Source organism: Lissotriton helveticus, chromosome 5_1 (genome assembly GCF_964261635.1).
Source record: "Lissotriton helveticus chromosome 5_1, aLisHel1.1, whole genome shotgun sequence".
Classification (NCBI taxonomy): Eukaryota; Metazoa; Chordata; class Amphibia; order Caudata; family Salamandridae; genus Lissotriton; species Lissotriton helveticus.
Window position 1 is genome coordinate 77,833,781 of NC_136065.1, and position 15,281 is coordinate 77,849,061.

The 15,281-nt window shown below is 44.8% G+C and overlaps 1 protein-coding gene across 1 annotated transcript in view; it reads right to left on the bottom strand.

Moving 5' to 3' along the window:
- Positions 1–15,281, bottom strand: part of LOC144754154 (E3 ubiquitin-protein ligase TRIM39-like) — a 161,868-nt gene that overhangs the window by 11,446 nt on the left and 135,141 nt on the right. Inside the window, exon 5 of the mRNA XM_078641736.1 lies at positions 9,427–9,479. Coding sequence (XP_078497862.1) covers positions 9,427–9,479 — 53 coding nt within the window. The remainder of the gene's footprint in view (positions 1–9,426; positions 9,480–15,281) is intronic.

A 15,281-nucleotide genomic window follows, 5' to 3' on the forward strand; every position in this document is an offset into this window, starting at 1 on the left:
CAGTGGAATTATGCAGATAGTAATTATGTGGTATTGAGTGCAGTGGAACTATGTGGAGTGAGATTGTGTGTTATGAGTGTAATCATGTGGAATGGTATTTTGTGTTGAATGATGGGATATTTACTTTTATTTTAATAGCTTTTCTTTCGAACACAAATACAGTGATGAACAGTAAAAACTGTACCTCAACAGAAAATGTTCCCTTCAGTGTTGGTAAACATGGGGCAGTAGTGTGAAAACACGATCTGTAGCAAGTCTTAGGCTGACTAGAAAATGCCCTGTTTATTCCCTTATTCAAGATCAGTGTTTAAGGCAGCATGGAAAACAATCAAAACAATGTATTGCTGCAGTCAACAATAAAGCCTTATCAAAAAAATCTGTTTTGCACTCATCAATAAAAGTCACTCATAACCAATATCTTGACTGATTAAAGATAATGCTTGATGTCTTTGAAACTCCACCAATACACATAATCAGACATTAAAATGAGCGAGAAGGTTGCACTACCACAACATGTAGATGTCCCTGCAATGGTCACTCAATTAAACAGCAATATTCCCACTGTCAGCAAACATGATTTTAGTGATATCATCAAAAATGGTAATAGTGATGTAATATCACCATTAAGATCATCTGTGACCATGTGCGAGGCCTTGAGCAGTGCCCTGGGCCCAGGGTCACAGCTCAGTAGATCTCTCTTTCAAGTGACCGACTCCACGCGTTTTCTTGTACATGAGATCCGGGTAACAAGTCTCCTGATGGGGGCTGTACATGATTCGGAAGGTGTCTCACTGATGTGTGGTAGGGATACACTCAAAACGACGACCAGCCCCATGAATCGGCCAAGACAACGACTAGTAGCAGCTGATCAAACCATGCAGAAAACGATTACCAGCTTTTCCTGTGTAAATCTATGTTGTTTATCATGGCTAGCCTAACTAGGACCAAATGTATGTGTGAGTAGATCTTAATTAAATGATGGGAGGGGCACACCCACGTTGGGAGAGTCCTGTATTTATTTAGACCCTACAGTTATCAGCAGGGTTTACTAGTAGTCAGAACTGATCTCCTTCCTTTTCCTACCTGTTTCCTCTACTGCTCTCCTATCTCTCATTCTCCCTCCCTCCAGAAACCAATGAAACGCCAAGTGTATGCATCTTGTGTGAAATCACCTATACTTCGATGGAGCAGGAAGGCTGAGTACACCTTCGTTTGACTAAGACACTTTCTGAAGAATGAAGAATTGTGGACATTGGCATGATCAGAGTTGCACACCCACACAAAGAGATAGGTTGCATGTCAATTTCCTGCATTATGTACTGCATGAACAAAGGAACCAAGTTCCTTGAAAGAGTACTCTGTGTTTTTTTTGTCCTTTCACCATGTTCGTGTTCTCAATTATCACAGCTGGAGAGTGCCACATCACTGTTTCCCTTGACATGATGCTGAATTAGCATGGAGGACCATGAGCCGTGCCACTATTCACCATGCCTTGGAGTCAGTAGTAGTCATATGCATCCCCTAATGTGATGTCATTAAAGTCAAAGGATGTGTGATGTCACTTCCGCTACACCTGCCATTTTGGTGTATTGATGTCTATGATTCTGCCCATAGCCGAATCTGTGAACAGCAACAGGTCAGTAAGAGCTTGCATAACTTGCAAAAGGTGCCAATGCCTGGTAGTCAAATCGTTGCAATCAAAGCTATTGATCATCAGAATGGACTGCCGGGATTCGAACCTGTACCCCTTCTGAACAAGTCTGTTAACATTCTTGCGAGAACTGTATTCAAATGCTACAGCTAGAGTTAGATTTGGAGTTGGGGGTGAATTAACAAAGTCATTTAGAGTAGAGTGCGGCGTAAGGCAGGGCTGTGTCCTAGCCCCGTTTTTATTTAATCTTTATACCAATGGCCTGGAAAAAGCCATGGTCGCGGGTTCTAAGGACCTCCCCACTATAAAAAAGCGTCCTATACCGATCCTACTCTATGCGGACGACGCTGTCATATTAGCGCGTACCCCCCTAGAGCTCCAGCGTGCTCTTGTAAAGTATCACGACTTCATGGCTAACCTGGACCTAAAGATAAACATCAAAAAGACGTTTGTTATGTCCGCAGGCCCAAGGTTGAAGAATATCAAGCCCATCTATATTGAAAACCAAAAATTGGACTCCACAGCCACCTATCCCTATTTGGGAGTAGTATTTGACAACAAGTGCACCTGGAAGCCTGCCATCGAATCAAGGAAGCTTACTTTTAAAAGGACAACAGCGGCCTTGGTTAACTTTGCTAATAAATTAGGCAGGCGCCCCCCGGTCGAACTTCTTGAAATCCATAATGCCAAATGTATTTCGAGCGCAATATATGGTGCCGGGATCTGGGGCTTTGCCAAGCTTGAGGAGGTCCAAAGGGTGGAAAATAACTTTTTAACCAGTGGGGGGACAAATCTAGCTCAATGTTGTATAGACTGTGCCAGGGCACGTTCCAAGCTCAGACGCTGCCGGCGCAGAGAGATGAGGTCGGGATATTCTTTATCCGATCCAAGGGTCATTGCAGACAGCTTTGCGCGCTATTATGAAGCACAATATACCCCTAGAGATTCTCTCCCGGCGGAGGCTGTTGACAAATTTCTGGCGGATCTCCCGCCACGGGGGATCTCCGATGAGGAGCGTGACCGTCTCGAGATTCCATTGTCCGTGGAGGAATTGGGAAAGGCCCTTGGAGAACTGAACGATGGGAAGGCCCCAGGGCCGAACGGTTTCCCGTGCTAGTTTTTTCGGAAATATCATCTCCAGTTAGGGCCACATTTTAAGAAGGCATTAGATGCTGCTAGAGAGTTGGGTCATCTGCTGCCTGATTGGAGGCATGCTGAGATCGTGGTGTTCTGCAAACCGGGAAGACCACCGGATCGCCATGAATCGTATCGCCCTATCTCACTTCTGAATATCGAGGCGAAGATACTGGCGAAGGCGCTCGCCAACCGCCTCCTCCCATTGATTACCACCCTGGTCCATCCGGACCAGGCTGGCTTTATGCCACACAGGGCCACCAGACACAATATTAGGCGGGCCCAAGTGGCCTTGGAAATGATGCGAGCTACCGGCTCCCATCTCGGACCTCATTTTCTCTCGTATATACGGCTGCTATATACTGATTTGACAGCGTCTGTGCGAGTGGCCGGTGCGATTTCAGACGTCTTCCCTATTGGGCGGGGTACCCGGCAGGGATGCCCTCTCTCGCCGTACCTATTCGCTCTCGCGATGGAACCTCTCGCGGCATGGGTGCGTATGGACGCGCAGATGAAGGGATTCTAATGGGAAGCTGGGCCGTCCGACAGAATTGCGCTTTATGCAGACGACGTGCTGTTTTTTCTTAAAGATCTTAATAGGTCGGGCCCAAGAGTCCTTGATATCATGAGGGTGTTTGGAGAGGTTTCAGGGCTTAATCTTAACGTGAAGAAATCCATCTTGTGGACCCTGGTCAGCGGTGTGGCTCTTGGTAATTGGGTGTCCGCCCTACAGAAGGCGACAGGAGGTCTTAAATATCTTGGGGTGTTCATAACAGACATCCCTGGAGTCTCGTGGGAGCGTAATATTGTTCCGGTCTGGGACAGGGTCCGGTCGGATATGAAAACATGGTCCCATATGCCCTTGAACTTGTATGGCCGTTCGGCCATCTTTAAGATGGTTGCCCTTCCTCGTCTGCTCTACCAACTGCAGAATCACCCCTATCCTATCTCGCCACAATGGTTTCGCCAAGATAACTCGGCGCTGGCCGCTTTCTCTGGGCGGGAGGTGCTATTCGTGTGGCCCTCCGCACCTGTTTCCTCTCTACATACTGTGGTGGCCTGGCATCATCGGACATCCTCTCCTACTATCAAGCGTCCCATCTATTGATACTCAATGAATGGTAGTATGGAGATCGGAGCGATCTGGCGTACGCTCTGGAGAGATATTTAATGGAACCGGATACTTTGCATACGTTACTGTACTCGGCGGGGAAGAGGAAGAGGCTCCCAGTGGCTACGCAGGTTATCTTCCAGGTCTGGCGTCGAGCACTTAGTCGTATGGGATGGTGGAACAGGCTGACTGAGGAGACCCCGCTGTGGCAGAACTGCCGCCAGCCGGCCTTGGCGATTTTGCAGGGGTTTCGCGGCTGGGACGCGATAGGGATCTCGGCGCTGGGGCATGTCGTGAGGGGCACAACCCTTAAATCCTTTCAGGAGCTGAGGGATGAGTATGATATGCCACATACCCAGTTCTTCAAATACCTGCAGTTTCGACACGCTATCTCCCCTGCCTTGGAGGGATTGGACTCCCTACCGGAATTCAGTCCGCTAGAAGCCAAATTATTTATGGGAGAACTGACAGAAAAGAAAATATCCCGCATCTATCAATCACTGGTTATTCATTGTTCCTCCTCCCTGGACGGCTTGCGGTCTAATTGGGAGAGAGATGTCGGAGAAATTGATGAGGAGGGGTGGAGGGAGGCCCTCGCGGCCCCAAGGGAAGCGGCTATAGCCGCATGACTGCGCTTTATCCAATTTAAATACCTACACAGGGCTTACTACACGAGAGAGAGGCTGTGGCGAGGCGGACTGATTGCCTCTCCCGATTGTCTGAGGTGTGGCAGAGAGGTGGGCACGTTCCTTCATACAGTGTGGTCCTGTGGGGCACTGGAGAGGTATTGGGGGAGTGTATGGGACTGTTTGGATGAGTTACTGGGTTGGCAGCTCCCACGTACATCACAGCTGGGCCTTTTACATGTCTTGGAGCAGGTGAGTGGCAACATATATAAAAGACACTTGTTACTCCTGGGTCTTACAGTGGCCAAGAGGGATGTGGCCCGCGCCTGGAAAGACCCTAGGGCTCCCCCGATAGAGGTATGGAAACGGGGCTTGGACTATTATATGGGACTGGAACGTCCAGTGTTTGAGGCCCGTCGCTGCCCCAGAAAGCACTATAAAATTTGGACGAGGCGGGCGGAGTACAGGGGGCTGTGGCTGGAGCCGCCGCCGCGGCAGGATGTAACTGGAGACCAATTGTTCTGAGAACCGGGGCGAGGGTGGAAGTGTATTACCACTATTGTATAGACTGATTAGCTTAGATCCAGGTGACCATCATGAACAGGGCTAGGGTGGGACCCGGGAGGGGGTAGCTTTATGGGGTTGGGGGGGTAAGGGTAGTTCAAAATCAATGCCTTATCCTGCTTACTGTACTGATTGCTATACTTTGCTTCTTGATTACATGCTCACAGCCCCTCCGGTGTTTGGAGTACTGTGGATGTCTTGCAATCGTATCTGAAATGTCAATAAAATTTGGTTCTGAAAAAAAAATAACTTTTTAAAATGTATCTTGGCTGTCCCAAAGGGAACTTCCAACTATGCTTGCCACATGGAGTTGGGCTTGACATTCAGAACAGATCTGATAAGGATCCAACCCCTTCTTCTGTCCCACCGCATATGGTCCACCAGTGAAACCTCTCTTTGTAGGGAGCTTATTGAGGACTGTATTTCCCTAGATAAGGGCCACCACATCACCTGGTTAGAATATGTCAGGAAATCCCTGTGCGACCTTGGTATGCAACAATTCTTCAACTCGCCCTCTACAATTGCAGTAATACCAAGGAAACGATTTAAAAAGGCGCGTCTGACTCATCTAGAATCTTTACGATTATCCAGTGAGGTTTCTAAATCTACTGTGCAACACTCACTACAGATTCAGACAACAATGACGGTCCAGCCTTTGAGGTTTCAGGATATGAAAGACTTTTGCTAACAAGGTTAAGACTTTTTTCACCATCTAGTCACCTTCCCTAAGATTAATAACTGGGAAAAAGACCCTCAACCATGCCCCTGCGATGATTGCTCCCCCTAAACTACGATCCACACGTTACTTTTCTGCAAGTTTTACCAGGATCTGAGGAAACAGTGGCTCACTTCTATTTTGAAAATTACACAGGTGTCACCCGGCATTCCTTGCGCTTCAATTTCTAGAAGTTGAATCTTTTGCTAAATCAATAGTAAACTTCTTGAAATTGACTATTAAGCACATGCAGAATTTAGAGTAACAGTGACTCGTATCTTGTGTATCTGTAAAATAGATTGGTTTTATTTTTCTTTTAAATTCTGCTGTATTTTTTTATCTCAATTCATGATGCATTGTTTGTCACTTTTCTTAACTTGTAAGCTTTTTACCTCGATTGTATTGGCTCATTCCGTGTTTACGCTTCAGCAGCTTATACTCTTATGGTCGTAGCTTCCATATAAAGAGTAAAAAGTATCTATGGGACGAATGGAACTTTGGGAAACTGTCATATCGTTGATATTGTACCATTTTTTAATCCAACTGTTTTTTATTGTACTTTTTTAGATGTAATATATACTGTGCTTTTATGGATGTTCTACGTACAACCGAATAAAGCTCAATTTGATTTGATTTGAAGTCTTTCATTATGATCCCTAAACCAACATTCGCAGGCACTCAGGGGTGACGTGTGTGGTCAAATAAATCAGTCTATCTTGACAACTAATAAAGCTGTGGAAATTGCTGCAAAGTGACTTCTGCACTTAAGGGAGTACCACGTCATCTGTCCATTCAGAACAACCATCTTGTCAAGAAGCTCCCGACTTTGATGCTAAAGTGTCCCAGAAACTGAGACAATAAACAAGCAGCTGTGCATCACCTACAGTGACTCTTTGTCTTGACCTCGGTCTGGTACATGGACGTAATAACAGTTTAATACCTTGCGCCGTGACACAAGCAAAAAGAAAATCACATATATAAATATTGCCTGAATTCCACAGCACTACCGCTGCATATGCCAATCAGTCACAATTAGAGAATCCTAATCAAGTTAATGGACATCTCGCATCTTGGTCGGTGCGTCTGCGGGGTATGAGGAACGTGTATATTGTATTCAACTTGAAAATGCCTCCCTGACCAAGCCCACACAGGGGCAGCAATAATGGATCCAGCAACGGGAGGGGCTGCTTAGCAGATCCGCTCTGGCCACAGGAGAGGGCAAGGTACGCTAATGGCAGAAGGGATGAACAACATAAGAGGAGCTACGGGCAGACTCATGGTGGAGCAAAAAGCGGGGGCGGTAATTAGACGAAGGGACATGTAGCACAAGAGGAGGGAGGAAAGGTGCAGAGCACAAAAAGTGGGCGGGCGCACAGTAGTGGTTGTGAAAAGTGACTTTACGATAAACAGTTGCGCTTGTGAAAAGCGCTCGTAAATAAATTCCAAAATAGTCCCAAACTCTGCCAAAGTAGTACAACGCCATTGTATACTTGGTCAAGGTGCTGTGGGACAGCATCGCTACTCTTCGGATGCTCACACACAACACAAGGAAGGGTGCAAATGTTTCACCTGGGAGTGCAGGCGGTGTACTCGGTTGCCCAGCAACACGCCGTCAGAGGCTGGAGGTGATCGGGTATGCCGCCTCATGTTTCCAAGCCGCTCTCCGCTTGCTCACGCTGCCTTGTGGCAAATCTATATACACACTTCTCTCTGCTTATAGAGAGAGCAACTAACAGAACAAGCCCGGGAGTGGTGCGTGCGTGCGTGCTCGCGAGGTCTTCACTTTTCAAGCACTGCACTTGTGCTTGTGGCACGCCGCTGCTCGATCCCGCAAGGTGGATGACCCCACAAGCACGAGTGCAGCTCTTGAAAAGTGAAGACCAATGGCTAAAGGCCCTCCTAGATCCAACCTTACTGCTGGAAGTTTCCTCACTACTGGAAAATAAGAGTCTTAAAGCAGCAAAGTTAGAGCAGAAACAAGAACTAGGAGGAAAGAAAAGGCTTGCAAGAGGTGAAGCTGCTTCTCAAAAATAAACCATGCTTCGACAGCTGTCCTTCGGGTAGTAAAGGATGAGAAATCTTGGGGCAAATGTTCTGCAAGGGGGGTGCATCTCGGAGGTGCTAGAAGGTGATCTGTACTAGTCAGTACACTCTATTAGAAGTCACAGAGTGACAAAGCTACTTCAAATACTTCAAAGGTATACAGTAGTAATCAGTACACCACAATGGATGCTGCAGGGAAGGAAAGCTACTAGAGGTATACAGTACTATTCAGTACACTGCGTTAGATGGCACAGAGTAAGAGAGTTATTAGAAGGTATACAGTACTAGTCATTACACTGCGTTACATGGGACAGAGCGAGAGAGTTATTAGAAAGTATACAGTACTAGTCAGTACACTGCATTAGATGGTGAAGAGTCACAGAGCTACTCCAAAGGCATACAGTAGAAGCCAGTAATCCGCATTAGATGGCAAACTACTCCAAGGTATACAGTACAACTCAGTGCACTGCATTAGACGTTACAGAGTGAGAGAGCCACTCCAAGGAGTACAGTACTAGTCAGTACACTGCATTAGATGGTACAGAGCTACAGAGCTATTCCAAGCTATAATGTAATAGCCAGTACACTGCATTAGATTGTACAGAAAACAGAATTGATCCAAGACATACTGTACTAGTTAGTATTCTATATTATATGATACAGAGCAAGAGAGCTACTTGAAGGTATACAGTACTAGTCAGTACACTGCATTTGATGGTACAGAATGACAAATCTACTCCAAGGTATACAGTACCAGTCATATACTACACTGCATTGTAGATGGATGCACTACATCAGTGTAGATATATGTGCTAGGCCAGAGTGAGTGCATGTGCTAGGTCAGTGTAGGTTCATACACTACGTCACTATAGGTGCATACGTTAGATCAGAGTAGAAGTATGCGCTAGGTCAGTGTAGGTGCATGGGGTAGCTCAGGGTAAGTGCACGAACTACGACAGTGTTGGTGCATGCCCTAGGTCAGTATGTGCTGGGTCAGTGTAGGTGCATGCCCTAGGTCAGTATGTGCTGGGTCATTGTAGAAGCATGTGGTAGGTCACTGTTGGAGCGAGAACTCTGGAACACAGAATGTGTTATGCAGTACATACCAAATTCTGAGGTGCAATTCTATGCCATCCCATATTATACTATGATCCTGCCCCATAGAACATCACACCATCCCATCATAACGTTCCATACCATACCGCCATAACATACCATTCCATAAAACTCCAATCCACACCATCCAATCGCATCTAATCCCTTCCTACCCCATACCATACCACCATAACATTCCATGCCATACCATTCCATAGCACACCACACCAATCCACACCACACCATCCCACCATACCATATTACACCATGATACCAACCCATAGCACACCACACCACACCACACCACACAATCCCATCAAATCATAACGTTCCAAACCATACAATATCATACCATACACACTCTCATCCCTTCCTATCCCATACCATACGAACATAACATTTCATACCATACCACACAAAACCATACCATACCACATCATTTTCATGAACCGTAACATACAGAGCTAATAGTCACAATGATATTTACCTTTATAACTCTTCACCACCATCTCTGGGCATTGAATCTTCACATTATTACACCTGTAATAAATAACACACACATCATCTTTGCATTAAAGAGCAATGACAGCTACAGGAACGAAGGATGAACATCACATAAGACCCGTATTTGAAATAAGATTCAGTATTAAGAGCAGCGCCTGCGGACTAGTGCTCAGTGTGAGTTACTGTTCATACACAACAGTGTATGAACAGTCCGCATAAGATATCTAACGATATCCAAAAGTACCTTTAACATCTTAGGGCAGCATGTGGGTGTTCTATGGCAGATAGCTCAGTGGACCAGTGTGCTTCATGTGAGTCCACGGAGAGCCTCAGATTGGGTCGTCTATGAGTGGTGGTCCGCTCAGTGAGAGGGGGACTGACTAACAGGTTACATCTGCTTCTGGTGGAGTCTTGTGTATATAAAGTACACACAGCCGGAGATTGGCCCCAATAATGCACGCATGGCTGGAGGGGTTACGTGTGCTCCTAAAACACTACAAATTCAGATGCCACATTAGTTAGGAACATATAGCCAATCAGGTAATGAACAAGTGGTCCGTGACTTCTTTCGAGAAGAGTAATTTATGATTTATCATGTGTGTGTTGCTTAATTAAGTCAAACACTGGTAAGACATACCAACAATGAACACAACAACATACCCTGCTATCTAAGATAGCATTTTTCAAAACGTACAGTCAATGTAAAACACGAAAGCGTCAAAGAATTGTTTAAGTCCAGTATATTTAATTTCATATACTTGAACCAGATCAAAAGTTAATTTAGACAAAAGGAAGGTACAAAGGTTGCTCAAGGGACAGGAGAAGAATGGGGGTGCTCGTGATGGGACGGGAAAAGTGAATAGTCACTAATATTCAGAGTTTATACATTTTTAATGCTTAGGCAATGGACTGGTAAAGAGACCAGTACAGAAAGGCCTGTCCCAAACAGATTATTGATAAAAATGTTTACAGTTTTTTGTAAATGCATAAATGCAACATCAAGCGAAGGGGATGGGATGAGATACAGGCCGTTGATGGGTGGGGTGCGTCGACGTTTCGACTCGGCTTGTGCATAGATGGTGACTTATACCTCTTCAGGACGAAAGGGGGGCAACCTAGGGGTAAAAGATCAACTGTGCGTTAATTGGCGTCTATTACCCAATCCGGGAGAGAACTGAGTGACGGTGTAGTACTGACCGAATCCTGGTGCCACACAGGCATCTCAGGTAAACCACTGGAGGTTGAGTAGTTAATGGCTCAGTCAGGGTTTTCTGTGGAAAACCAATACTTAAATTAGTATTGGTTGACTGATCGTGGCTATCCCGTCAGGCTCCTCAAGAAGGCACGTAAGAGGGCCTGGTTTAGTCACAGGGAGTATCTTCTGGAACCTTAAAGCAATAATTCCCAGACACAGGATCGATTAACTTGTGTCACGACCTATTACACCAAGAGCAATGACATCGGAAAACTGTGAACAAACATTGCCACCTGGTTGCTGACGATCTGGGTATACCAAACCGCACCATGCATGCCTTTAGAAAAGGGAAAAGAATCAGGGACTTTTTGGTGAAATCTTTACTTCCACCCAAACCCAACAGTGTCCAGTTACCACTATGGAACATCACCCCCATCAAGGGCCATTTTAAGTGTCTACACGTACACAATGAGGGATCACACCAATTGTAACTCCTCAGGGGTCATATATGCCATCTCATGCCCCCGCAGCTTTTTGTATATCGGGCAAACAACGCAGAAAGTCAAAACCTGTGTCTTACAACACTGTAGTTGAATATGGTGTGGGGTACAAGGTGCCCTACTAGTAGAACACTTTATCACCTTTGGGCACTCGGCCGAGAGCCTAAAAGGGTGGGTGATCGAAAAAAGTCCAAAGGAGCCCAAGGGGTGGGAATTTCTCCAACACCCTGAACTATTGTGAGTGTAAATGGATTCACACATTTGACACAGCACTTAGGGGGTTGAACGAATACGAGGAGATAGCCAGACAGGCGGCAACTTTGAGTATTGGCTAAACACCCCCATCAGAACCTTGGTCCTTAGACCTGCACATTCTGACACGGCATATATAGCTTGTAGGATGTATATAGGAAGGCTATATGGCTACCTAGCACCGACTTTATAGTTTGTAAATAGGCAGAATACATTAGATTCCTTATCACTCTATGTATATACACCGCTTGTAAATATGATTAGTAATATGTATGCACTCCATGTATATACACCGCTTGTGAATATAAATTGTAATATATGTATGCACCTCCCATCCATAGCATCATGTATATACACCTAATTGTTGTCGATCCGTACCTTCACATGTGACCTTTATACATGCATAAATATGTATCCCCATGGTTTGTTGAACTACTATGCTTTCTTCTCTTGCATATAAACCCCTTAAGCTTCTCCTATGTTATATGTACAACTCCCTGCGCAAATCGGTATCCACACATGAATAATTACCATGATTGCGAATACCACATTAGTTTTCTCCCACACTGCGTACTCCCATTACGTATTAGTACACTGCATATAATGGCACCCTATCGCTCTCACTGCACTGTAGGGAGTTAGTACACATACGTGTTATGTAATTCCTACACATATCTCCGATTAGACATGCTTGGATGCACATGTTATTCTCCAATTGAGATTGGAACCCAGTTTCTTGTTGGTACCTTCTCATTTAAGAGTTATCACTGTATATAATTGCGCCTTTTAAAATTGCCGGTATGGCTTTAAGGATATTACAGTATTGCACTCTCTGGCATCCACCCTGGGTCTTTGAACTTAACCTCCGGGCTCCGTGGATTACGAGCTCTGAGCTCCTTGAATGACGCGCGAGGGCTGAAAGTGCGACATGCATGTTTCTCCGGCTCACACTGCTTTCGGCATATAAACGGAAGCCTTCTGCCAGTTCGTTCCTGCTTCTGAACTTGGCAAAAGGGATTCTACGAGGCGTGAGACTCCCAGCTTTTCATTTATGGTACATTTCTGAAACCACTGCCAAAACGACAAGCTTTACTTTGGCAGCTTTTAACCCTTATTTAACTTCGTTCCATCTCCTTAACTTGCAGGTCTTGACAGATTAATTCAAATGTCTGATGACCATGTTCTAATTAATTGACCGTTTTAAATACCGGTGAGGAGTTCACAAGGTGGGCTCTCATGAGTGGATTTCAGCTCACTACTAATGGGTGAGTGCAGAATCAGAGTAACCTCATACCTTGCGTCACATTGCAGAATTGTATGCATACTAAATTTAGTATTGGTTTTCCACAGAAAGCCTGACAAAGCCATTAACTACTCAACCTCCAGTGGTTTACCTGAGATGCCTGTGTGGCACCAGGATTCGGTCAGTACCATACCACCACTCTATTCTCTCCCGGATTGGGTAATAGGCGCCAATTAACCGACAGTCGATCTTTCACCCCTAGGTTTCCCCTTGCCCCCCCTTTCGTCCTAAAGAAGACTCTCAGCGGAGGTATAAGTCACCCTCTATGCACAAGCCGAGTCGAAACGTTGACGCATTTATGCATTTGCAAAAAAACAGTAAAAAATGTTATCAATAATCTGTTTGGGACAGACCTTTCTGTACTGGTCTCTTTACCAGTCCATTGCCTAAGCATTAAAAATTTATAAACTCTGAATATTAGTGACTATTCACTTTTCCCTACCCATCACGAGCACACCCATTCGTCTCCCGTCCCTTGAGCAATCTTTGTACCTTCCTTTTGTCTAAATTACCTTTTGATCTGTTTCAAGTATATGAAATTAAATATACTGGACTGAGAAATTCTTTGGCGCTTTTGTGTTTTACATTGACTGTACGTTTTGAAAAATGCTATCTTAGATAGCAGGGTATGTTGTTGTGTTCATTTTTGGTATGTCTTACCAGTGTTTGACTTAATTAAGCAACACACACATGATAAATCATAAATTACTCTTCTCTAAAGCAGTCACGGACCACTTGTTCATTACCTCATTGTACCCAGAATTTCTGGCAATTATTGGGTTACCCCATTATTTTGTAATGGGCTTATAGCCAATCAGAACACAGCAATCGGGCGCTCCCCATGCCAGACATCTGGACACGTTACCCACTGGCCGCATTGTGTCCATGCAAGGTCGAGGCCCACCTGGATTATCCATTAAAAATAATTTAAACTTGTATTCCTCACCATACAAGGATCGCCAGAAACATTTTACTGCTAATAATGAACTTTCTATAAGTCTGCTGCAGGGTGTTTGAAATTTGACCCTGTGCCTGTAACTGTTCTCCCGGCCGCTATGTTTAATCGAACTAACGGTTCCTGTTTTGCCAAATGCCTCTGGTCTCTTGTTTTTCAAAGATCTTTCATGTGCAAACAACACCATTATAGAGATGATCTCCTTCCAAGGTGAGGAAATCTGCCCCTCGGTATCTGTGGGAGGGTGAACATCATTAAGATGCTGGTTCTTCCTAAGGTGATCGTCTTGTTTAACACTAAACCACTTCCTTTCCCCAAAAGCTTTTGCAGAAATTGCAAGGGAGGGTCGGAAGCTGTATCCTGGGGAGCCAGGATCTCATGAAAACAGCTCTGGATGAGACTGTTATGCTTTCCAGTTCAAGAATTCCCGGCTCTTGGCTGGAGAGCTAGATAATTCTTACATGAGTCAATTGTATGAAGTTATGTTGAAGCATTTAGGCCTCAATACGTTTTTTGTTTAAGTTTGGGGACCCAAAGTTTTTAAATAAGTTACGTTGAAGGTACTCTTAACGGCACAAAGGGTGTGGGTCTTCTTTAGGAAAATTCTGGTGATAGACTACAAAGCGGAACCGGCACCAATTCAATTTAGGGCTCTCCTGGAACCCCCAAGTAGCTTAAAGATGAACTTAGTTATCTTCCCCAGCATGGCAACTTTTCCACCTGGGGAGACTTCAGGGAGGGTGATTACCTCATCACATAACAAGAGATATCTGACAAATTGGGGGGTGGGGGGCGCTTTCCAAGTTTAATTACCTGCAGCTATGTTTTTGTCAGTCATCCAAAAAAGTTGTCGGAGGTGAGCAGTTCGGTGCAGGATTTTCTCGAGTGGGTGAGAGCTAAGCAACAACCTAAGAAAGAGGTTTTCCAGTGGTATTGGATATTTATTTCTACAGCAGATGAGAAAATGAGAGTTCCATCCCTGCACTGGGAAAAGGATCTTCCAAAGCTGGCTACAGAGCAATTATGGCGAGTATCTTTAAATCTGTTATACTCTCTGGTCAAACAATCACCACTTAAAAAGAATCATTTGTTGACTCTCCGTAGAGCTTATTGGTCACACGCGAAGTTAGCTAAGAAAGACCATGTTGGAACCATCAAAATCTAAGAAGTACAGTGACACAGAAGCGGACAATATACGAATGGCATGTTTGTGGATTGCCGTTATGGGCCTTCTTCCGGAAAAATGTAACTCAGGTGTTTCAAGAATTTATTGGCTGAAAAACTTAAGGTAAGCCCCTGCCTTATCCTATTTGAAATGGACTTGTGCCTTTACTGGGACGTGTTAAACTTGGATATTTATATATACATGTATATTTTTTCTGATATTTCTAGCATGAAAGGAAATCTGTAAGAAATGGATTACTCCCGACCCGCCAAAGGTATCAGAAAGGCTAAGATCTGTTAATGATGTCAGTAGACTGGACTTGGACCGCAAGTTAGCCTCAGAAGAGAAAAGATGACGCCCCTTTGTGATATGGCAAAGTAAATCGTAACATCCTATGATTATACTTCTATCTTGCTGAGAAATGGGCAGTTCTCCTTCCTACAAAAGGGCAAAACTATAAGAAATATT